This window comes from Bos javanicus, chromosome 29 (assembly GCF_032452875.1).
Source record: "Bos javanicus breed banteng chromosome 29, ARS-OSU_banteng_1.0, whole genome shotgun sequence".
NCBI lineage: Eukaryota > Metazoa > Chordata > Mammalia > Artiodactyla > Bovidae > Bos > Bos javanicus.
Window position 1 is genome coordinate 46,060,011 of NC_083896.1, and position 24,973 is coordinate 46,084,983.

The 24,973-nt window shown below is 43.3% G+C and overlaps 1 protein-coding gene across 8 annotated transcripts in view; it reads right to left on the bottom strand.

Moving 5' to 3' along the window:
- The window catches only part of KMT5B (lysine methyltransferase 5B), a 53,914-nt gene that overhangs the window by 4,350 nt on the left and 24,591 nt on the right, over positions 1-24,973 (bottom strand). For 5 of the 8 annotated variants that reach the window (XM_061407227.1, XM_061407224.1, XM_061407222.1 and 2 more), the window contains 9 exons: positions 22,825-22,972; positions 19,437-19,505; positions 19,165-19,248; positions 14,967-15,132; positions 14,482-14,591; positions 12,866-13,032; positions 12,571-12,590; positions 12,353-12,489; positions 7,451-7,647 (listed from right to left, as the gene is read on the bottom strand). In XM_061407227.1, coding sequence (XP_061263211.1) covers positions 7,451-7,647; positions 12,353-12,489; positions 12,571-12,590; positions 12,866-13,032; positions 14,482-14,591; positions 14,967-15,132; positions 19,165-19,248; positions 19,437-19,505; positions 22,825-22,919 — 1,045 coding nt within the window. In that variant the 5' untranslated portion in view covers positions 22,920-22,972. The other 3 variants (XM_061407226.1, XM_061407229.1, XM_061407228.1) reach the window with 3 other exon arrangements.

Here is a 24,973-nt window from a genome sequence, read left to right on the forward strand (position 1 = left end):
GGTGAAAACCAGTCTGGGTAACCCAGTAACGTTCAACAAAACAATGCCAACACCCAGACACTTAGTTGTGAAGTGTTTCAATTCCACACACAGGTGGTACACAGGCCCCAAGTAAGCTTCTGTCTGCACACAAGAGATTCCTGTAGTTTTTCTTTACATTATCCCTCTAATTTCTGCCTCTAACTTAAGAAACATCGATTCACGTTCCAGGTAAGTAAACTCAGGGTTAAAGAGTTCTTAGCACAGCAAGGACCTAGATTTCACTCTAAGCTTGTCAGGACACTAGTCCAAACTGAGGATTTCTTTTCCTGGTTTAATATTTTACTGCAGAAAATACTTGAAGTAAAGCTAAGCAAAACTAGTATTTTTTTCGTTCATAAATTCTTCTTAAACTCATCATTTAAAATGTTTCCAGAATCCATTATTCATTAACTCAAAGCATAGTACTGGACCAGTAATCCAGAACAGCAACACTAACTAAAGGGCTCCAGGAGACAAATTCCATCACGATGTCTTCAACTGAGAAAGAGATCCTAAGAACCATATACAGAATGCCAGGCTGGATGAATCCCAGGCTGGAATCAAAAGACTGCCAGGAGAAATACCAACAACCGCAGATACACAGATGACACCCCTCTAATAGCAGAAAGAGGAACTATAGCGCCTCTTGTGAGGGTGAACAGGAGCGTGTAAACACTGGCTTAAGACTCAACATTCAAAAAACTAAGAACATGGCATTCGGTCCCATCACTTCACGGCAAACAGAAAGGAAAAAAGTGGACACGGTGCCAGATTTTCTTTTCTTGGGCTCCGAAAGCACTGTGGACAGCAGCTGCAGCCATGAAATTAAAAGACTCTTGCTCCTTGGAAGGAAAGCTATGACAAACCTAGACAGCATATTAAAAAGCAGAGACATCACTTTGCTGACAAGCTATGGTTTTTCCAGTAGTCATGTACCGATGTGAGAGTTGGGACTATAAAGAGTGAATGCTGAAGGATTGATGCTTTCGAATTGTGGTGTTGGAGAAGACTCTTGAGAGTCCCTTGGACAGCAAGGAAATCAACCTGGAACATTCACTGGAAGGACTGGTGCTGAAGCTGAAGCTCTAATACTTTGGCCACCTGATGCAGAGAGCTGACTCTGGAAAAGACCCTGATGCTGGGAAAGATTGAAAGCAAAAGGAGAAGGGGATGACAGAGGATGATGGTTAGATAGTATCATCGACTCAATGGACATGAAGATGAGCAAATCATGGAGGACAGAGGAGCCTGGTGTGCTGTAGCCCATGGGGTCTCAAAGAGTTGGACACAACTTAGCAACTGAACAAGAACCACATACTGTCACTCCCAGTAGCTATTTACCCCAAATATCGCACTGTTGAAACTGTTCTCTTCAGGGCTGTGAGCACCTGCAGACTCTGAGGCTGCAGGGTTTAGTTCACCCCATCCCTCCAGTGACTGCCCGCTGCCGACTAGACTGAGAGAAGGAAGAGTGCACAGCTGGAGTCACATTCTGGGGATGGGGGGGGGGAACCCAAATTCCTTCTTCTGGACAAGGATCCCAAAAGGCTATAACAATCCCTGTGGGGACAAAACCTGGGAACTAATATGACAGCTGAAGGGCTTCTCAAAAGGCTTACATGTGACTCAAGGCTAAGTTCCCTCCATGGTGAACCTCTTACCCTGCCTTCTGTTTTTCTACTTACACATTGGATCTGTTATAGTGTTTTACAGGAGCCCTTTTCTCCATGACTTCGTCTGCTTCCCATCCCCCACCTGAAGACCTCTTCCCATCAAAATACCTCTTTAAATCATTCACTAGGGATGTTGAGGTGACCAAACTAATACTCACCACCTCTTAGGAGAAAACAGAGAATGAAAACTAGTTTACTATGGCTAAGCCCAGTACACTTCCCAACAAAACTATCATTCATTCCATGCTGGGGGTCACCCAGGGCAACTGCTGTTCCTTCTGCATGGCTGAGCAAGTTAGGTTACCATTAGGTCATTTTTATTGAGAGAGGAGCAAGAATGTCTAACAGAATTCCAAAAGTATCAGGCCACCAAGAACAGAAGTCTCTGTACTAAGGAACTGGTTCATAAGTGGCTTTGGGATCTCCAAACCAGCAGAATCCCAGGAACAATATCCCCTGACTGAACTAAGAACACACTTCTCCCTGCAGGCTGCCACCAGTGAGGCAACTTATTCTTGGAATAGTAGTAGCAGTAAAGTTTGGCGCCACTCAACTTGAGAACCATCATATCATGAATTGGAATTACCCAGAACTTGCCAGAAATTATTTTTAAAGTATAAGGATATCCAGGGAATCCTTTTGCTAAAGGATTTCTTTATGCTTACAAGGCTTCCTACAAGGTGAGTGGAGGTGTGTTTATTGATGGAAATGCACCAGTGTTCTGGTGTTGGTCCTTTTCAATGTGGTTGCTGGGTGACCTCTCCATGGCTCTTCCAGCACCATTCTATGACCAAGCTTCACAGTTCTTGTTTCAGACCTGCAATCACCCCTCTGCAATGATTACATACTTCTTGTATCCTTGACAGCAATCCCCCTGAAGTTTGGATCCAGTTTATTGCCCTCAAGAGCGAGCTCTGGCCATCTCTCTCACAGCCTCCTTGCCATGAAAACCCATGAAGACTTTTCAGTTGGGACCTTTGCTGTTTCTCTGCAGGAGACACTGCTAGCCACTCTTCTTCCTGAGCGGCCCCTCTCCTTGGCTGTTCACGATAGCCGTCCCCTGGCTGTCTCTCTGTCCCTGGCAGTCTTCCTCCATCTGCCCTGTGGCCTGCACTCCGCAGGCCTCTGTGTCCTAAGCCCCTTCAAAACTCAGTCTCCCAGGGATAAGCGGCCCCTCTGTCCAGGCTGTCCACACTGACATGCTGGCAGTCCCCATACAGCGTTCTCTAGCCCAAATCCCTCCTTAATTAGAGATTCACCTCACCAGATGGCCCCGGGACCTTGGTCTCCCTCTAAGGTGGTCTCCCAAGCCCCTCGAAAGCCAACATGCCCAAAGGGGGCTCGCCACCAAGCCTCACGCTCCTCCTCCTGTTCTCCATCTGGTTCACCGCCGGCACCAGGCAGTCAGCTGCCTGAGCAGCAACGGGGAGATCACCCCTGATGCCGGCCGCCACATCTCCAAGAGTCCACTTCTGCACTGCTGCCGGACCCACCTCCCCCTCCATTCCCAATGCCACCGTCTCCTGCCGTGACTCTGGCGCCGGCTCCCACCTGTCCCTGCCCCTACTGCTTCCCCAGCATTCCACTCCCCACCACATAGCCCAGGGTGATTTTCCTAGGACTTTCAGTCACTTCTGGGCTTGAAACCTTCCCATAACCTAAGACCTAAGAATAAAGTCCAAAATTTTCAATTCCGGTCACATCCCTTCTATTCCAGCTTTGATGACTATTGACTCAAATCCTACACTGCTCTTCACGTCCTCATCTGGGATGTTCCCTCTGCTCTGAGTACGGTCCACTTGGCCAACTTCTCATCCCATTTCAAGACTCAGCTCAGCAAACACCTCTCTCAGGAAGCCTTTCATGACTTTCTTGACAGGTTACCCTCCTATGACTCCTCATGGCAGCTGAGGTTCTCCACACTCGGCACTTCCTTATAAGCCCTGGATGAACCTCACTTGTGTGGTGATTCTGAATCTGGGCTCTTCCCGTTGCACTCCTCCTTCCAGGAGGCTGTTAGCTGACTGCAGTGAACCACTTACAAAGCCCTTTAGTACGTTTGTGTTCTAAAGAGCACAACAGAGACTGTAGGCGATGCTATATCTTACTGCAGTAGAGTTCACTTACCTATTTATGTATTTATCGGTGTATTCTCATTTTGCTTGAAAAGCATTATCTTATCAAAAGCCCAGCTCAAAGGTGTGCTCAAGTCAAAGGACAGAAATAGCACAGCTGGTGAGACAACTGTGAGCAACGGGACTAAGTGCCCAGGGCTCTTCACCGTCCCACAGAGGTGCTGCTACCCTCTCTTGCACAGGGAGTGCCAGCAACAGCAGGCTGAAGGCGAGGCGCTGAACTAAGAAAAGTCTATCAAGAGACTGAAGATCCCGATATAGCGGAGGCGGGCAGGGTGGCGCTCCCCTGGCTTCAGCACTCACACACTGGGTGGTACCCTTCCCTTGTGGGGGCAAACCCCAACCGCATTAACCTGGACAGTGATTTGAGGTGGAGACACACACCCTTAGCTGTTAGTATATACTAGGTACAGTGCAAGATGGCCAAATTAGTATGACCTGAATCCTAATAAGCATTCTTTGAAGAGCTATTACCCCAAATGAAAACCAGGTGCACGTGGACTCACGTGCCTGTCAGGAGTGTCCATTTGGTAAGCGGCAGAGATGGGATTTGAACTGAGGTTTGTGGCTCGATGTTGACCACAGTCACGTGGCCTCTAAGGCACACCACAGAGCCATTATGGGGCCAGTGCCAGCTCCTGGTAAAGGACCCACGGTATGGCTATCGTGGTGACTTCAGGATGTCCTCAAAATCATCAGGCAGCTCTGCGTGGGGTTCAAGAATGACAGCCAGAAACAAGCGCAGTGAAAAAATGCCAAAGCACCCCAAAGGTTTGGGCTGGATCCATGCTCTGCCCTGGAAGAGCCTCAAACACACACACAGTGGGACCAAAGGAACATGAGGCCACACACAGCTCGAGATGTTCACAACATGGGTCTAAGGACTTGAGTTCCAGGAATTTGTCAGGCACCACAAGCAGGCTCCACTTCATGGGACCACCACGGGCATGTCTGCCTGAACAGGGTACTGGAAGCATTAGGAAGCAGCCTGTAGGCTCAGCAGAACGGAGCATTCAGACTCACTAGAGATGTCTGTGGCGGGAGAGAGAGACAAGTGGTGGCCCAGTCCATCTCCAGGATGGGTGCTCCTTAGTCAAGCTGAATGAGATGATTCCGCTGGGGGGAGTCCTCTGGGACTTGCACTCACACCCTGAGGCAGCACTGTGGGGAGTGGCCCAGCCACTGAGGCACAAGAACCAAAAAACCCTGAATCGTCTATTAAGAGTGTATAGTTCAGGTCTGTGGACTCATTCTGTGAACATGGCTCTCTTGTCTCCTCTCTGGATGCGAAAGCAAACAGTCAACTTGTGGTTCTTGAGAAGATTCCACAACAGGAGCTGCATGGAAGGAAGAATTTTTCTTCCAACTAGGCAAAAATGTTTCTTTAAGAAGAACATGTATGTTGTTCAAAGAAAGCAGTTCCTCTCCAGCTGTGAGCTGCTGAATTCTAAGCAAACCGCAGGATAAGATGGGTACCTCCTATTTGTACACTTGAGGTTCACCCATGCTGCCCAGGAGAAAGGCTGGACAGCTCTGGCCTTGCACCCACTGCAGACTCAAAAGGTCATCCTTTCAACAGGTAGAGGAGCATGGTCAAGACACAAACACCAAAAGAAATACAGCCTAAAAGAACACTTGGAAGAGCCTTAGAAATATTGCTACAAATATACTTAGTGAACAAGGTTCTCAGAGACGGCTGGAGTGAGCCTCGAGCTCCTTCAGAGCCCCTGGCCACATCCAGTAACTGTCTCATGGCCCTCACAGTTACTTACGCCAACCCTTGATTAACTCAAGACAGCCATTCTGTAGAAAGGTAATCTGAATACAGGAAGCGCCCTAATATGAGCAGCCACAGTAAAGTGCTAGTTCTAGTCTGTAATGCTGAGACCACTGCTCAAAGGATCACCTGCCCCCTCCAGCCTTTAGGAAGTGGCAGTCAGCTCCTCAGTTACTGTGCGCTGGCTGGGTTCTGGAGCTGAGGCCTGAAGTCCCTGACAGAAGGGCCTGAGCTCTCTCTTTAACAACAGCAGACTTTGAACACATACTTGCTTTATTAACAAATATTCCTGAGATGGTCACATAATAGAACACTCAGCACCTTCCAAAATTTTTTTTTTCCATTTTGATCTTTTAAACTAAGTGGTGTACTGAGTTCAGCATCTGTACATCAGTAATAGAGTTAATGCATCAGAACACAAAACACCCCCACCAACGTCACGAGCCATGTGGACAGTGTCGGGGCCATCTCTACTTGCGGATGGCGGCTCACTCCTAAGTGTTATCATGTAGACACTTATTAAAAGGGGCTTCAGAAGTCTCCAGTTTCACCAAGGAACCAGACTCAGAAAACAAAATGTTGATTATGCTGCATTTATTATTAAAACCAACAGTCAACAGTGAATGACAAACTAACTGCTCTTTTTGTTTCACTTTGGACGTTAAAGACTGAAGAGGAACAGCACTGCCTTCCACTCTACAGAGGTCAGCCCTGGCCTCCGACTCCAGCAGCAGGCTGATTCGGAAACTCATGGCAGTGACGTTCACCATCATGGGAGACACCATCCCTTCTCTCTGGGACTTTCTGTAGTGGAGAGCACCCAGAGGTGGGCTGAAAACATCAGAAGACAGGAAAGAGAGTCTAAAATAGTCAGACCTCAGAGGGTACTTACTGCTCAGAAGTATGTACAGACATTTATAGTGCTAAAATAGGCATATTCTGGGGACTATCAAGTTAAAACTTTGAAATTTTATTCCTATCAGAGACAAGAAAGACTGAAGAGCCTACTGCTTTAGTGGCCACTAGAGCAAACTGGTGTCACCCAGATGAAGATCAGCAGCGATCAGAATGGTTCCAGGATGTCAAAGCTCCACAAACATGACGTGTTTTCTTATGCTCACTGGGGATTTCTTCTTTCTTTTCTCTTTATTCTTCATTCTCTTTTTCCAGTTTCCATTAGGTCTTGCCCCCACAAGCCACTGGGATCTTAAAGCTTGTCCCTTTCTCCTTTCCATCTCTCTTCCCACTTTCGGCAGTGGCTAGGACAACTCATCACAGTACAGTGACATTCAAACTGCTGCTCTACCACAACTCTGAGTCTGGGGACTGGTGGCTTGGCGAACTGGGTCAGTTCATTCTGAAAACGGCAAGTGGGCAGTAAAAAGGTGGAAGCCTTGAGGCCAGAAGCTACGAGCCCCCAAGTCCACCATCCCTGCTAGCAGACTGGCCAGCGCAGAACACGCAAGCGCCTGTGTGCTGCTGCCCCGTCCTCTGGCTTCTCGCAGACCTAACAACACCGTTACAGAGAAACTCACACCGTGAAAGCTTTCTGTCAAACATATGATGACCCTGGAACACATGACGAAGAAATTTAATGTCCTGTTACCAAGTATATTCAAGAAAAGTAGACAATTGAGTACCATCTGGAATCTGGAGGCATGATACAGACTGCTTTGTGCTTGAATCACTTCTAGAACCTTGCAGTGCTGGTGAAGTGCATGAATCCCAGGGCTGCTCTCAATGTTCAAAAGATCAAAACTACTAAAGCATGCTTTAGAAAGCAAACTCTGTGAAAATACTTAAAAAATAAAAAAAGACACGCTTATGGAACCTCCCCTACTTACTTGCGTCGTTTCTTCCCTGAGTGGTGTCTGCGTCAGTGTTGGAGCTGACAGACTGACTGTCTGAGTTTTTGCTGCTGTCACCTAACTTTTTAAGCCTATTTAAACGTTTATCTGTTTCTCTGAGTCCGTATTTGCTATTGATAACAGGAGCAGGCGCAGGCAGTCCCACTCTGGATTTAAAAGCACCAGTTCCCCGTCTGAAAAAGAAACAGCACAGGTTACACAAACAGCATACTCACTGCCGTCAGCCTGGTTGCTGAGAGCACCTGTCCACATCACATCAGCAGGTGAGATGAACGGATGAGGTTTAATTACTGCAAGCTGCCAAGTCTAGGACTCTCGAAATAAATATGGAGATAAAATTAATGCCCCAAAGACTTAAAACACTTTGTTATGACTATTGTCAATCACTTGAGAAGGTATTGGACCTGCAGAATTTCAAGTGTAGGTAAAAATAACCCACCCGTTAATTATATCCTAGCTTTGTTCTACATAATTGAACGCTCCATTGCTGAATATTGAGAATGAAGAAATTAAAAGAGAAACTAGAGAATTTCCATAAACTAAGTCATTACTTAGAAGATAACGTTAGATACAAATAAATTCTAACTGAAATTGTGTATTAGGAAGGCTAGGCTATCTTAGTGAAAATCTCATTTCTGGAGTAATGAAAACTGTAAAATTCCTCCTTTAAAGTTACTGGATGAACATCATTAACAAAATGTTACTAAATAACAGACATTAGAAGACCTGTTTTTACCACTAGCTAAGATGATGTGTAACCTGCTTTGATTATTCCTATTGTTGTTTAGTCGCTAAGCCACGTCCGACACTTTTGTGACCCCATGGACTGTAGCCCTCCAGGCTCCTGTCCATGTGATTTCTCAGGCAAGAATACTGGAGTGGGTTGTCATTTCCTTCTCCAGGGGATCTGCCTGGCCCAGGGATCAAACCTACCATCTCCTGCATAGGCAGGTGGGTTCTTAACTGCTGAGCTGAAGAGAAGCCCAAGATGGGCCATACTTACTTACAAAACAAATGATCATGGGTGGAATTATCTGGAAATTGATTTTTTTTTTTTTGATTTTTTAAAGTAAAATGACTATTCATCTGCTTCTCTGCTTCCTTGATTTCTTCTTTTTAACTTATGACAGTGATATGTGCTTGCTGCAACAGGTGAGACCATCCCTGGCTCTGCCTCCCCAAAGCGGAAGTTCCCCGAGCTTCCCAGCTGTCTCCATGTGCATAGCTCCGGCACCTGTGTTAACCACCTGCCAGCACCTCATCTGCTGCTCTGCCGCGAGCTGCACACCTAGACCCACTGCTGTTTCTCCTTAAGCAAAAAGAAACCCCAAATCGGTAACACCGCACACTCCACTCAGCAGGCAGCTCTCCTCCTTTCCTCCCACCCCAGCTCTCTTATCGCTTTATTGTGCACAAGCACTTCTGAACGCAACATGTTTTGAAAGCTGTACCTTTTACACAGACTAAACATATCACCATCTACTCAAGCACTAGATGTGATGACTGAAACCTGTAGTGTTTTGGTGTCTGCCTGCCACCATGAACACTGCTGCTACACTGCTCTTGAAACCAAATCCATACTAGCCAGTGTGCTATTTCCACAGGACAGATTCTTCCATATGGAACTGACTGCCAGATAAGAGGGTGCTATTATTTTGAACAAATATTGCCAGAATAAGTTCCCAAAAGGCTAAAGCACTTTACAGCCCTACTGACATTGTGTGAGGGCCGGTCTCTCCATATCCTCACCCGCAGCACGGGGTGTACTTGTCAATGTTACCGATTTGACGGTGAAAACGAGTATCTCGCTATTGTTTTACTTACCTCGTTCACAGCTATCATTTTCTGTGTGGCATCCTCCATACCCCTCTTTTCTCCAGTGGAGTCTATCTTTTCTTTATGAGCTCTAGGAGCTTTGTGTCCCTGGGTTATTAACGTGGCCGTATGTGTGCTTTTTCCTCCCTTCCAGTTTATCATTTATCTAACTTTTGCTTTTGGCTATTCAAAAATGTTCATACTCACCATTTCTTATACTAACTTCTTTCAGAAAATTCCACTACTAAGTTTAGACATATAAGTCTAAAATTTTTCTAATCATTTTACCTGATTTTTAAATTTAAGATTTTAATCTATTTGGAATTTATCTTGTATATGATATGAGATGGGAGGTACGCTTGGTTTTCTTCCAGACCCATGATGAATTATACCACCACCTTTTGTTAAAGAAATCGTCATTTCCCTACACATGGTATTAAGATCTCATACACACCGAGCTCTGCTTCATGTCCTCTTATCTATTTGTTCATATCTGAGCCAGTATCATTAGGTTTTGAACACAATTATTTCACAGAAATTTTTAATACCTATTAAAGCAAAGTGGCCCTAGTATACTGCAAAATGTGGTCACCATCAGACATACTCTCATACACTTTAAAATACTTCAGTCCTTCATATCCTTATCATACTTTAAAATACTTTGGTACTTCATATTCTTCAATCCCTCACTAGATTTTATTCTTCAAATTCTCGAGAGTTACATTTGCACTATTTACTGATGAAAAGTATTACTACTGTGTCAGGATGGTTACTGCCCAGAAGCATGCATCAAATATCTTTTGGACACTGCACCCATGATGTCAGGGCCTTGTAAACACTGCACTCTCCCATCTTCACCGGGCCCCTGTCTTTACCCTTCAGCAGCCAGCACACCACGTGTCCCTTCACAGCACTGCTCTCACAGCTGGCACTGTGCTAGCCTCGTTTACCCTGCCTGGACGAGGTTTAACATGAGAACTATTCAGTAACTAGATGATGAGTAACTGAACGAGTTCCTTTGACTGGTCTCATTCTCTCACCTAATTTCTGGAAAGGCAGAAACAATTTGTTCCTGAGGATTTCAAGAATATTCCCAGACAACCTTTAAATCAAACTCTCCAATAGTCTGATAAAAGCCGTGCCTACTGCTCCATATGAGCCTTTCCATTTAAAAGCGATTTGCACGTTTCTATTTATTCCTTGTACTAACCCTGTCGAGTAGGCAGGATCAGCCCACCTGACCTGCAAGAAACAGTCTCAGGGAGAGCTAAGCTGCCCAAGGAACATGATGGCACGTGCAGTCCTGAACCAGTGGCAGAGCTGTCTCACGGCTGGTGTGGACTCCTGTGTATGCAGTTACATTGTAGGAAGACTCCTAAACATATTCAGCGTATCATTTGCTCCATTCATTCATTCACCAAATAGTTATCAAGCACGTAGTCATTACTACATGTGAGGTACTGTTTTGGATGCTAGCAACATAGCAATAAATGAAAAAGATAAAAATCTTTGCCTTCATGGAACTTACATTCTAATAGGAAAATGACCAGAAACCACAAAATACCTTTACACCTAACACCTGAATATTAACTGTGTGTTTTATGTACTTCTTGTGAGATAAATGTGATCCTCACAGCAACCCTGTGATACCCTAGTGTTATCTCCATTTCATAGATGGTATAATTAAGGCACCAAAGCAGCTAAGCTGCCCAAGACCACACAGCTAGTAAACTGCAGAGTCCCAGGATCCCAACGTAGGGCGCTGATGTCAGGCCTCAGGTCGGGCTATGCCATGCTGTCTCTGCACAGTGGCTTAAAGCGTTATTCGACTGTAATTAAACGACTTTGTGGGTTAAAGGGTCTTTTTGTGGACTGGTCTACGATTCAACCAATGTCTGAACCATTTTTTTAATTTATAAAAAGATAAATTGTATCCCCCCACACTCCCAACCCCTCCTTTCCTGCCATCCTTTCAAGTCAAGGGCCTGGGAGCTGGGAGAGAAACTGCTGGGGCTGTGCCACGGCTCCATGCCTCTGCTCTCACGACACAAGAGACCTCTGGCTGCCCAGAAAGGAGAGAAAGCCGAGCTCTGGGGAATCAGCATGTTTCCCAAGGCCAGGAGGCTGGCAGCTGGGTGTCCACAATGAGAGAAACAGCACCGCCCCCTATCTGCTCCCGTGTGCAAAAAACATGAAGCGGCGAGAGTGCAGGCTCTGAGTCAGGGTGAGGTGGGTCTCTGCACCCGCCATGTCCCACTCTACTATCCTCTCCCAGGACGGCCGAGGACTGAATCCAGGAGAGTAAAGCACCCGGTACCTCACACAGCACGTAAAACGGGTTCAGTGGATCTACGTGTGCTCACTGAAGAAGAATGTATATATGTATACACACACGTATAACTGAATCCCTGTGCTGTACAGCTGAAACTAACATGATACTGAGAATCAACTATATTTCAATTAAGAAACTAAAACAATAACAAAACCGAATCCAGGAGTGCTCCCCCTGTGGCTATGCCAACCCAGACAAGCCAGTGAAGCTGCCTCTGCGAGCTCTACAAACACGTTGCCACCAGATGAGCAGTGTGGACAAGGAGTCCCGCTCAGTCAGACTTGGGGGGTTTCCACAGGAGCCGTCCTGATGTGTCACAAAAGGAAGTTCCTCATCAAGCAGTAGGACTCAGAAATCGCGAAGAGCACGAACATCAAAACACAGGACTTCCAGAAGACACAGCCTTGGGTCTTTAAATGAGTATCAGTGGCGACTCTCACCTGCCGCTTTGGAGCAACCCCGCCCTGGAACTGTGTGTGCGTGTCTCCCACTCTCTCCTGAGCATATCTGTATTCTGACTCACTCAACAGGGTAACAGCTGGGAACGACTGTAACATATTAAAAGGCCAGGCACTGGTGCCCCTACATAGTTCTGTCTTCTTTGGTTTTGCTCCTGTCTGCTGTCCTGGGTGTGACGCTACGGGACACAGAAGACTATCCCTGCCATCTAAACGATGAGAAGACGGCGTACACTCATTCTCACAATCATCAGGCATCAATCGATACTTTACCTTTCACAAGTGTAACACTCGCAGAACTCATTGTTTTCTCCAAAAAACCCATCTCCATAATAACAAGAAATTTCTTCTCCAGGTTCAATATCTCTTAGGGCCTTCACACATGCTGTATCTCGACCAGTTGACACAAACTGAAATAAAATGAACTCATTAAGAAACGCATACCTGAAGCAAAGACAAAATACTTGAGATAAAGTATTTTTTATGCTTACCTTACAGTTAGGTCTGCAATCTGAAAAATGTCCAAAAGATAAAGTCAATTAACTGTAGATAAGATCTGAAACACGAACAATTATAGAAATCTGAAATAAGCTTTCCACATAATTTTCCCAACTTTTGATAGAAGTTTTTGATCTCGAGTTAAACTACAAGAAGACTTATTTTCATAAGTTTGTGCAAAAACAATTTCCATTTCCAACCCTCTTTTAAAGGAAGACAGTTAAGGTTACTCTCAGTTATAGCAGCGCTACCCAACACTAGAGCTAACACCTCAGAAACAGAGCTTACCATGGTTTATAAATGCAGCAGGACCAAGCCAGAGCTGAGCACAGTTTTTCCTTGTGGAATACATGACACTGAAGTCGTTTTCTCCATGTCTAAGCAGCATGTTCTCCTCAATTTCTGAAAGTTCGGCAATACAACCCACCAGTAATTCTATTTTGTCATTTCGTTTCCTATTTAAAATATGTGATGGTAAAAATTACTAGTAATTATAAATAATAAGGCTTCTTTTAATAAAATAAGCCTGTCCAATAAATACCAGGAATTGAGAAGACCTAGCTGTGCGTGTTTTAACTGACTCACGCTGACCACACCTGGATAACCTCTCCTCTTCCCTGGAAGCCCCCCAGCCTCGCGCAGCTGCCTGATCCCTACAGGAGACCAGGAAGGCCTGCAGGCACCGTGCTACCTACACCTCGGAAGCCCCTGTGCTCTGCAGGCAGGGAGGACTCAGAAAGCCGCTGCACTGAGCTCAGCTTGCTGACCCTGGAGAAGGACACAGATGAGCAGCAGCAAAGGGTCAGGAGCACCCAGAACTGGGGTGCCGCCCCCTGGAGCACCACCAGCCAAATGCAGTGCGAGCCCGACACGCACCAATCTAGACGCTGTGGGAAGAAAGGCAAGTGGAACTGGTCAAAGTACTTTCAGCAGCATGTTTTAACCCAATACAACCCAAATGCTATTTCAGCAGGTCAGCAGTGTGAAATACGAGTGAGAAACGCAATATAAAATCTGACATGTTTATCACAGCTGCAGCACTTCTCAACTCATTAAGACCAGCCACATTTCAGAAGTCCCAACAGCCACGCATGACTGGGGCCACTGTCCTAGATGGTGCAGTCAGAACCCAAGACCTCAAACCTCACACCCACCTGCCAGGCAGGGAGCCACGAGAGCCCAGCAGCAGGCTGGGTACCATCCCATGGCAGACAGACACGCTCACTCACGTACATACACATTTTTCCCAAGAGGCCAGGAGTCAGGCTCTTTAACATTCCATTTTCAGGTAACTGACCCTAACATTTTTGCTATAAAAAATGTCGGGGGTCATATAAGAGAGAGGCTACAGGTTTCTTCTGGGGGGTAAGGCAGGGAATAGGCATTCTTCTTTCTAAGAAGAAAGATATAACCACATACTCTCTTTCCTGTATGGCTCTCACCCCTCCTACCTGGGGTCACCTTCACTGCATGTGTTTGAGCTGGCACACACACGTATTTTCAGCAGGCAATGTGCTAATCAGTTTTTACACATGAAAGTCCTTGGACCATTAGAACTTCATATGTGACCGTTCTTACAGGCCAGTGAAAGACTGATTCTGGAAGCTAGGTCATCTAACCCCACAACCCCTAACCTTTCAGCAGTCCCTGAGCAGGCATCCGGACTTGTTAAGAGGAAAACACAAACCACTTGGCTTAGAGGTAGGACCTGGTTCAACTCAGGCTTCCAACTTCACCACCGTCCCAACCCCAAGTCACTGGGCTGAGGCGCTGGCCCTGCACTGGCTCCTTTAGGGCGAGCTCCGGTTTTAGCCCTTCCCACGCTTTCTTAGCACAGGAATGGTAATTTGAGACAGAACTTTAAACAAGATTATTTTATGGGTTTACACTAGTATAATAGTTACCACTCTTTCGTTGCAACTATTTTGGCTCCATTTTGTTCTGAAGAGTATCTATTACAAGGCAATATTTCAAATCCACTGTCAGTTGCAAACATTCGCAAATAAATAAATACCTAAAACAGAAAAAAATTTTGATACTTACTTCACACTAAATTATTTACCTTGCTAGACTCTCAGAATTATAAAAGCAAACCACCACCATCAATGAAAAAATTTAAGATTAAGTAACAAATATTGTTATTTCAAAATTTCACGTATTTGTATACTTGGTGACTTGGCTATGTTACTCTAAAAGTTCACAGAAAGTTTCACTTCTAGACAACGAAGTCTTCTCTATGGATAGTCATAAATTAAGGTATTATTAGACCTTCATATTAATTAGTTTTATGAAAACTGGATTTAAAATGTCAGTGTTCACTAAAATTTACATTTTAGTTTCCTTTAATCTTATCCAAACAGAGAAACATTAATTTTTTCAATAAACTCACATGTTCCTTGAATAATTTCTCCTGCATTTTGTTCTTGTTGAGAAAATAGTGCCGTGCCCATTCTCCTGAAGTCAGACATTTGAAGGCTTTCTCCAAGTGCTCATCTTTCTTAAAACGTTCAATTACTTCTTTGAGTTCTTCCTGCCTTCCTTTAATAGGCCGAAATCTGAAAGAAATAAAAACAACAACTTTAGTTATCTTCCATCATCCCTGGGCCACTGTTAAAAGATCTTGAGAAAAAAGTAACCTAAAAATAACAGCCAGACCTAACAAGAGAACAGTAAGTAGTCTGGATAACGAGTACTAAAGTAATACTGATCACCAAGAAATACAACTTCCCTTCCTCAAACTGCACTTTAGTATTTTTATTTCAGTGTTATCTCATTAACCAAGAGGTGACCAGGTGATTCAAATGAAAGCTAATTCAGACTTTTAACTGTCACCCAACTTGGGAGGTACAAAACGAGAGATCTAGGATAGAGTTCATCTAACCGAGTTGGAAGGACAAGAATTTTTTAAAACATGCAAAATCAAGCCAGAAGAGTGCAGGGCACTGAGCTTTAGAAGGAGGATGAAGTAAGAAAAATTATGCCATAAACAAAAACACCCTCCATGTACAGTTAGAAGAACCCCGAACTAAGTCTCCTGACAGGCCCTGAAACACACCTGGATGGATGTTCTACCAGCCACGTCAAAGGAGTCTGTGATAACTGCATTCCAAGAACAAAAAGCGTGCAAGAGTACAACTTGAGGGGTGGTGCTGTTGTGGTGGTGATGAAGGAAAAACTGCTGGGGTAAAATTTCAGAAGGCATCTTCGTAAAATCAGCTATGACGACTTCAGAACACTACATGGCCAGGCATGTCAAACACAGGATACAATCCTGGCCCAAGTAAAACTTAAGTTTTACTCATTTTAAAGCCATTTTCTCAATGAAATGTGCACTACGATTAAAAGTTCTTGGAGCTTGACTTCAAAATTTCTTCTCAAGTTAATGTAGTTTATTTTAAAGCTTTTTAAAAAATTAACAGCCAACAAAAAAAAGGAATTACAGACTGCTCTTCAAGTAAAATACATTAAGATTCAGTACGATTTTAAGCCACAATATTTCACCAAGGATTATTTTTAGGTGCTGTGCATACAGGTGCTATGGTGAAAAATACAAGCTAGACGACGTGGCTACTGTTCTACGGAAAACTTTGCTGGGATTGAAAGACGTATTCGTGCATCAAACAGAGAAGCAAGGATCAGTGTGCAAATACATATTCATGTGGTGCAAACAACACTGCTGCAGCACTTCACAGTGCGGAGGTTATAACTAAAGCATGGTTTGGGGTTGACACTGGTATGGACAAGGAAGAAAGTGGTGAATTTAGATTTCTAAAGAAAAAACAGACTATTGCTAGAGGCAGGAAGGAACCAGGAGGAGGAAGGCAAAAGAGAGAAATTCTAAGCCGAGGACCTTAGCAGAAATTCTAAGGCTTGATTCAAAGAGATGACCAGGGCTGAGGGAGTCAGCTGGCGAGCAACAGGACAAGGAATGTTACAGAACAAGGAAGGGCAAAGATGCGAGGAAGAGAATAGGTATAATACAATTTACTGGGCAGGATCTTCAGAGGCCTTCAGGTGGGTGAGCACACTGACACCTCTAGAAACTCACGAGCCCCAGACTCCAGGGTTAGGAAGCTCTCGCGACTCCTAACAGAAGGATCCAAAGGAGCACTAGAGATAGTACATGAAGAAACAGTGCCCTATTTTATTTCCCATTTCAATCAGTTAGCACACCAGCCCTCACAGACAGATGGGTGCAAGTCCTCTGGACAATTCAGAATGTCTTTAACTAGACTGTCAGACTATGATGTCAGGGAATGACTAAAATGCAGATCTGCAGAACTGTGATAGTATTCAAACTTCCACACAGTTACAGTATTAAACTACTTTTGAATTGCGGCCATCACAAGTGATTTTGTCAACACTGGGTTTCACTAAGAAACCCAAACTCAACCCTTCCGGCTGCAACCCTGCACTATGGGGTTACGTGCATAGGAAGGACAGATAAGACCACTCAGCAGCTGTTAGCTGAGGCACACCACTCCAGGCAATACCAAATGATGGGAAACAGAAACTCACATTCTGCACAGTAAAGAGAAAAGCAAAAGTTCCCTCTGAGCAATAATACATGATGTTAAGTGATGGGGCCACAGCAATCGTTACATGTTCAATGTAGGACTGACCAATGGCGATACCTGTAAAGTACCTGCATGGCTGCACACATCCGAGTCAGGACTATATTCACCCCAAAATCTTAAGAATGACAAAAAATAAGTCACAGACCTGGAACAGACACCAGCAACTCCTGACAGGCTTCATGTGCGCTCTCCACGTTCTGAAACCTGCTATCTGAAGACACCTTTCAGCTATCCTTTTGTTTACTCTTTGCTTGTGATGGAAACCCTGAATGCTTATTGGAAGGACTGATGCTGAAGCTGAAACTCCAGCATTTTGGTCATCTGATGAGAACAGCTGACCCACTGGAAAAGTCCCTGATGCTGGGAAAGATTGAGGGCAGAGGAGAAGAGGGCATCAGAGGATGAGATGGCTGGATGGCATCACCAACGCAATGGACATGAACTTGGGCAAACTTCAGGAGATGGTGAGGGACAGCGAGCACTGGCGTGCTGCAGTCCATGGGGTCACAAAGAGTTGGGCACAACTGGGCAACTAAACAACAAAAACAACACGATGCCAGACAATTAATATGCTAAAAGCAACACACAACCACCACCTCTTGAGTTACTAATATATCGTACCTTCCACACAACCTGTGACTTTCTTTTCCGCTTTCCTGACTTCTACTGCCTCAAACACAAACAAACCCCCTAACTAACCCCTTGCTGCCCACTGGACAAGAATCTCCATTTTACTTAAAATGTAATTTGCAGTCCAAACTTACTGTCATATTTGGCTGCTATAGGCATGAAATGACAGTGATGAAAAGGAGGAAGAAAACAGTACTGGGTGCAGACAGGAAGGGGAAGAGACAGCTGTTTTCAATAACCAGATAGAACATGAAAATCACCTGGCTGACAGTTCAAGTCAAATCCCATTATACTAAAAACTGTGAGGAATAAAAATTATTTAGTAACAAGGCTGTTACAACTATCAGGTCCAGAGCAAAAGGCATGGGGGATCTTGGAAAAAATTAACTTTCTATTATTGAATAGAAAAATATGCTCTGTCTTCTCCTTAATACAGTCACGCTAAATCTCCCATACAAACTGGCTCCTAAAGGTAGAAGAAAATTCAGATGATTTAAAAAATTATGTCTGGCTCCATAAATGAGAAAAATAAGGCCCAATGAGGGCCAGCTGCTGGAAGGAGGGGACTGTTAACCAAGGCGGTCTTGGCCCTGCTCTCATCTGAAGCCTGAGCGCCCTCTTGTGTCCCTTGAGCATAAGAACGGGATCTGACTTACAGCTGAGCACCAGCACCAAGCCCCACCTGAGCCGGCCTGCCTGGTGCCCTGACAGCACAGCCAGAGGAGTGCAAACAAACTGCGTATGGGGTGGCGGGGCAGGCAAGAGAAACAGGCCTTTGGCATTTCCAAATCAACACGCCCCTCCTCCCTCTTAACAGGTCATTTGCAACTTTAAATAAACCAAACATTTATTTTTCTCTTCCCACACTTCTCTGATCCCATGGCCGGTAAGGAAATTTAAAAATACGGCATTTACAATTATTTACTATTAAAAGGGGCAGGGAAAAAAACATATGAATTCACACTCCCACACACCTGTTCCCCACTCTTTCCAGAGACTGACTTCCCAGGTTTTCTTGCTATTTGGTTTTTCTGTTTCCAAACCCAAGAGACCACTGTGGCCATGAAGAAAAGCTGCAGGTGTGCATTAGCTGCACTACTGTGCCCCTCCATGAGCATGTAAACCAAGAGCCGACTGGAGGGAGGGGAAAGAGGAGGGGACAGAAAAAGGGAGCGAGGGGGAGGGGGAGGGAGAGAGAGAGACATGCTCAAATATTTAAGATATGAAATAAAACCGTGAGGCAACATCGTGAACACATTCCCCCTCTCAACAAAGTTTAACTGCAAGCTGACATTCCGAGACGCTGGGGGGGCGGAGGTTCCGCCAGGACAGCTCTTCGCTCCTTCTTGACCTGAAAGTAAACAACAACCGGAAACATACCTGGCTGAGTCCTGCAACCAGTGCTCAGCTAATCCCATGCAGTGCCGCCTGATCTTTGGATGAATGATTTCTCTTAAAATTACCCTGTTATGGAGTACAAGTGGTTTTTTAAATATAGCTAATACTAAGGACCAAATCTTCAAAAGGTTTGCAAAATGTTCTACAAGTCTTGTTTACACTGACACCTCCAATTACTTAACATAGAAGAACATTGTAATGGCTGAAACAAGTTAGTTTGTATCTTATTACTGTTTGTAATGCTCTCTACCTACCTTACAGGGTTGTTGTGAGAAAAACTGTCAGATTTTGAAAAATGCCTTGAGCTCCTCGGAGGAAAGGCGCTATATAAATGCAAAAAAAAACAACAATAAAAAACTATACAATATTAGATGTATCAGAAATCCCTAACATGCTGTGATATCTAACAACTTTAAGAAGCCACAGGTTGGCTCGAAATGATAAAAAAGGCCAGGAAGCTAAAATTCTTTCCTTCCCACAAAACATTTTATCCTTGATTATACTAAGTTAAAAGTTCAAAAACTTTCTTTATGCTTTCCAGTCAAACACTTGATATTAAAGTGACATTTAAAGTGATTTATAAGTTCACATTCAACAGTGGATACAAATGATAAAACAGTGGATATCAAATATATAAATAATGAAAAAAAATTAGATGGTTAGTGTAGTGGAATTAGGTAAGTGAGGACTGCACAGGCGGAAGTCTGTGCCCTGAGAGGACTCTTCCCATTTCTGCACAGTGTGATGTCCCCCCAGCTCCTCAGGATACTGTGAAATCACTGGTCACATGGCCTGAAAAACGGGGCATCACTGACAACACCTATTTCTGTTTCACGACCTTCATCTCTCCACTAGCTTTTTAAAAATCATTATAGAGGTATTACTAACAACTCTATTTTCTGGTTAAAAGGATGAATTTAAGTTTTATAACTGACAAAAATCAACTAAATCAAAACATTTCCTGACAAATTGAAATTACTATTTTGCTTATGCCATTTCTAGGCATTCATGCCACAATTCTGATTGCCTTGTTAGTAAATACAGGGATATGCTAAGGTTAAAATATAACCAATTCATAACATATCCAGTTTGGGAATATCTCAAATAATTAAACATCCACTGTTTCTGAACAGTATCCCTGAAGGTACAACTGAAGTAAGTAGAAGAGAAGAAGAGGGCATAAAAAAAAAGAAAAACTAAGATCAAATCACAGATCAATAAACATGAGAACAAAGAAGCCACTTATTGTAAGTAACAGAGAACCTGGAGAGTTAAAATCCAGTTCCAGTCACATCCTCCAGTCACTTCTTTGCACGCCAAAGAAAGAGAAGTCCACAAAAAAATAATAATTTCAAAAGTATGTATGACTATTCAAAGAGAACCCTGCAAAGTTTCCTTACTGTCTATAAAATAACTTTGAAAATCGTTTAAGTGGCATTCTGGCAAATTCTCACTCAGAAGATAAAGAACTATAAGTGACAGCTTTATTTTCAAACAGACCCACCAAGGATGAATGAAGGCCTCTACTGAGGCGGCAGCACGCCGTGCTTGCCGCAGCGGCACTGACCGCTCGCCGCACTGTAAGCAGTAACCCTGTCACTAGGCCAACGGAGTCTAACCGGGGGCAGCAGCACTAGCTGCAGCATCAGTGGCTATTTTAGGAGCTGTTTGAGTAGAACCAAATGAAGCACTGGAAAATATGAACCTGGGGTACTTGGGTATAGTAAGATTTAAAGTTTTAATAATAATATCTGTGTGGTAATCCTAAACTCTACATTTTAGGACTACATGTCTTAAGATGAGTCCCAGAACTACTGATAAGGGAGTTTCTACCCACTTACCACATGGCGACAAGGCTCAGCAGGCTCCATGGTTTGGGACTTTGCTTCCCAAGTGTAACTGGGAGTTTGTGACAAACGGAGACTCTCAGGCCCCACCTCAAAGCTACTGAATCAGAACCTGTACCTTATCAAGGTTCCCAAGTGACTCATATGTAAGCTGATTATAAGCAGCAGCTCTCCAGGAGGACTTTTACAGAAAACATGAGTTATTTACTGTTACAGAAACCAGTAACAGGTAACTCTTCAGCCTCAGGGACAGTCAAAGCATGAGGGCTTCAGAATACGTGGAGTTCTTTCCCAAGCCATTAAAACTTTTGTTGTAATTCTGATGGAAAACTTTCTAAAAGTGGTTTATATGCTTCCATATTTCAGGATACAAGGCATAATAAACATAATCTGTTTCTTGATGACTCCAGGCCATAATTACAGGCCTTTGAAGTAATATTCTGAATGCCACTAGACTACTAGGTCAAACAGTGAGTGTATCACTTTTTCTTCCAGGCTAACCAGTGAGTTAACTACTACTAGGACTCTAATAGTAGGAGAATGAGCCCTGGCCTCTTATGTTCACTGGGAAATAGGTGATTCGGACTCAGAATAATACAAGCTAGATTTCAGTCAGGCACTAGGGCATCCAAACCTGCTGATTTTAGAATATCTATGTGCCCCTCTGACGGCAGGGAACCAGTTAAATAATCTCAAGTTCATTCCAAATTTCACTTCGTTTTAGTAAGTAAAGATATATGATGGCAGGAAATTACATGAAAATACCAAAGGCATGTTTTAACTGGAATTACTTCTTTGGGAATTTAGAATATAATTGATAAATGAATTATCTTGTTTTAATTCTAACAAGGGACAGAATTAAAGAGGAAGAAATGAACACATGACTTTCCTCTAAGCACCTGTCCCCAGCTAGTTACTGGTGACCATCCGCCTGGTGATCCAGTCCCTCCAGGGCCGTGCCTGACATGGCAGCTACAAAGCCTCAGCGCTGGTATGACGCAGCCCAGAGTGAACAGAGGCCCAGAATTCGCTCCACATTCTGAATGAACCCCCACTGTCCTGCTTTTCCACCAGATTTCAAAACCCTCTGGACATTAAGAGGCAACAAAAAGTTGTAAAGGTCTGACTTCAGTGCTTGGCAGCAGTTAATTATGAAATTATCAAAGGGTCTTTTTGGGAGCAAGGTGATATTTAAGACAATTAAAGAAATTTAAAGGGTGACAGATGTAAAGAGTTATGTAGTATTTTATATATGTGGCATGCAATATTCAATAAAGCAGTTACAGATTTATTAACATTTTTTATCTGCATACTGAATATAAGCACATCTTTATTTCTAATGACTGAGTCTCAAAGATAAAACATAATGGTAAAATTCCCTATATATAGTAGCAATTATTTAAAAGATGAAAAATTTGTAATAAAATCATGAAAAAAACTGATGCCACCTAATTTAAGTAGGAAAAAAATCATCCACATTTTCAAGATTGTACAGGATGCATATAAGCTATTTCTTTCAGCTAAGATAATTCTCATCAAATCTAAAACAGAATATAAAGATATGCCTCCAACTTTATATTTTAATAGAACCATCTCAAGATAAAATAAGAACACAGAATTAAAACACACAGCTCTTGGAAGCTTTTGTTGCTTTTCTTGGCTCACACTTGGAAAATTCTTCTGCAACAAAAACTTTCCTTTAACGTCACTTTAAATTTTGACTTAAAATTAACCATCTATTTTCTCAAGTTCAACGACATCATCTGTTCCACTCAGAATAAAGACTTAAAATTACCTAGTATTCATTTTGTGTGTTTGAAAACCTAAATAGGGATCAAGAACCAAACTGGTCGCTAGGTCATCATTTTCACAGAGTTCCTTGGCAGACATTCCAGAAGATGGTACATATCGACTCTGTCCTTCAAAGCCTGAGTTCCCATTACCTGTGAGAAGAGAAGAGAGAAAGTAACTCGCACTGAATACTACTTAAATCTACCTTAAAAACCTTCAGCTGCACTGCCCATTCAAGTTAGTAATTAAGAATTAAAACTGCTACTTCAATTTTACCAATTAAAAACTGAGTACCCTTTGCAAAAATAGAAAAACCAAATCCAGTAAATTAACTCAATTATTGAGAGCATTTTCGTTAGATAATATTATCAAGTTCCCCAAGAACAGGATCTAGATAGCTGTGATACCCTGGCTGAGATGCCTTACTTGCCCATCCAAGGAAGAGCTGACACAGGAGACGGGCAGATGTTCGTCAGAGTAGCAAGACAGCATCAAGGGCCACTGCAGACGGGGCTGGGGTGAGAAGGAAACAAGAGGAGCACGAGACCCCTCTGCAAGCAGTGCCAGAAGGGCAGATCTCAAAGGCGCCAAAAAGGAACATTCAGGTGTTACACCTTCAGCTCTCTGCTTTTGGGCAGATGTGTGATTATCATCCCCACTATGTGGGAAATTGAGGCCCAGAGGTTAAGAAACTTGCCTATGGTTACAGAGCTAGGTAGCAGAAGAGGGGAGAGAGGTAGAGAGAGACTAACAGGCCTATTTCTAACTAACCCGCTTGAAACAGATTTTGAAGGAACGGATAAAAATAGGGAAGTGACTGAAAAAGGTAACTAAAGTAAATGGGTTTAACTGTGTAAGAAAAACACAATGTAAAGAGAGGAAAGGAAGACTAAATTTGTACGGATGAAGCTTCATCAGTGCTGATTTAAGTTTGACGTACATGTCATTGAGTCTCCATGGAGCCAGCACATGTAATTACAGAGGATACCAGCAGTGTAACTTTAAGCCTCTCAAAATTAAAAGGTGGAAGAATGAGAGACAAAGCGAGAGATCTAACCATGTCATCCACTCTCCCAATAAGTAAATAAACAAACACTTACATGTAAGTCCCTGGCAAAGGGTCAGTATTTGTTTTCAAGTCAAACTTCTGCATGTAGGTATGTGTACAACTGTCAAAGTTATATTTTCTATAACAGCTTTATTAAAATTTAATTCACATACAAGTCACCCATTTACAGTATACAATTCAGAATATGGTTTTAAACATATTTACAGAATTGTATAACCATCACCACAAACAATTCTGGAACATTTTCATCACCCCTAAAAGAAACTCCATACCTACTAGAAGTTACTGTCCATTTTTCCCTCCCACACAGCCTCCGGCAACCACTAATCTACCGTTTGCCTAGCTCTGAAAATTTCACATAGATGGAATCATATGACGTGGTTTTCTGTGACTGACTTCTTTCAATTAGCATGTTTCCAAGGCTCATCCACGTTGTACCACGCATCAGTACTTCATTCCTTATTAAGGCCAAAGAATATTTCATTGTATGAATAGATCACATTTTGTTTTTGATTCATCAGCTGATGGAAACACAGGGGCTGTATCCATTTCTGGCTATGATGAATAAGGTTTCCATGAACACTCAAGTAAAGTTTTTGTGAGTACATGTTTTTCAACTCTCTTAGGTACATATCCAGGAGTGGAAACTGCTGGGTCATGTGGTAACTCTATGCTGAACCTTTTGAGAAACTGCCAGACTGTTTTCCAAGTGGCTGCACCATTTTAGGTTCCCAAAAACAGTGTATGAGGACTCTAACTTCACCACACCATCACCAGCACTCGTTACTATTTGTCCTTTTGATTTCAGACATCCTGCTGATTGTGAAGGGGTACCCTATGGTTTTGATTTGAATATCCCTGATGACTAATGATTTTGAATATCTTTTCATGTACTGGCCATTTGTATATCTTTGAAGAAATGTCTGTCTATTCAGATCCCTTGCCCATTTAAAAATTTAAATTGTTTTTTATTATTTACTTGTAAGAATTCTTTTTAAAATTGATTTGGCTGTGCTGGGTCGCTGTTGCTGTGTGAGCTTTTTCTCCAGCTGCAGGGTGCGGGCTTCTCAGCGACGGCTTCTCT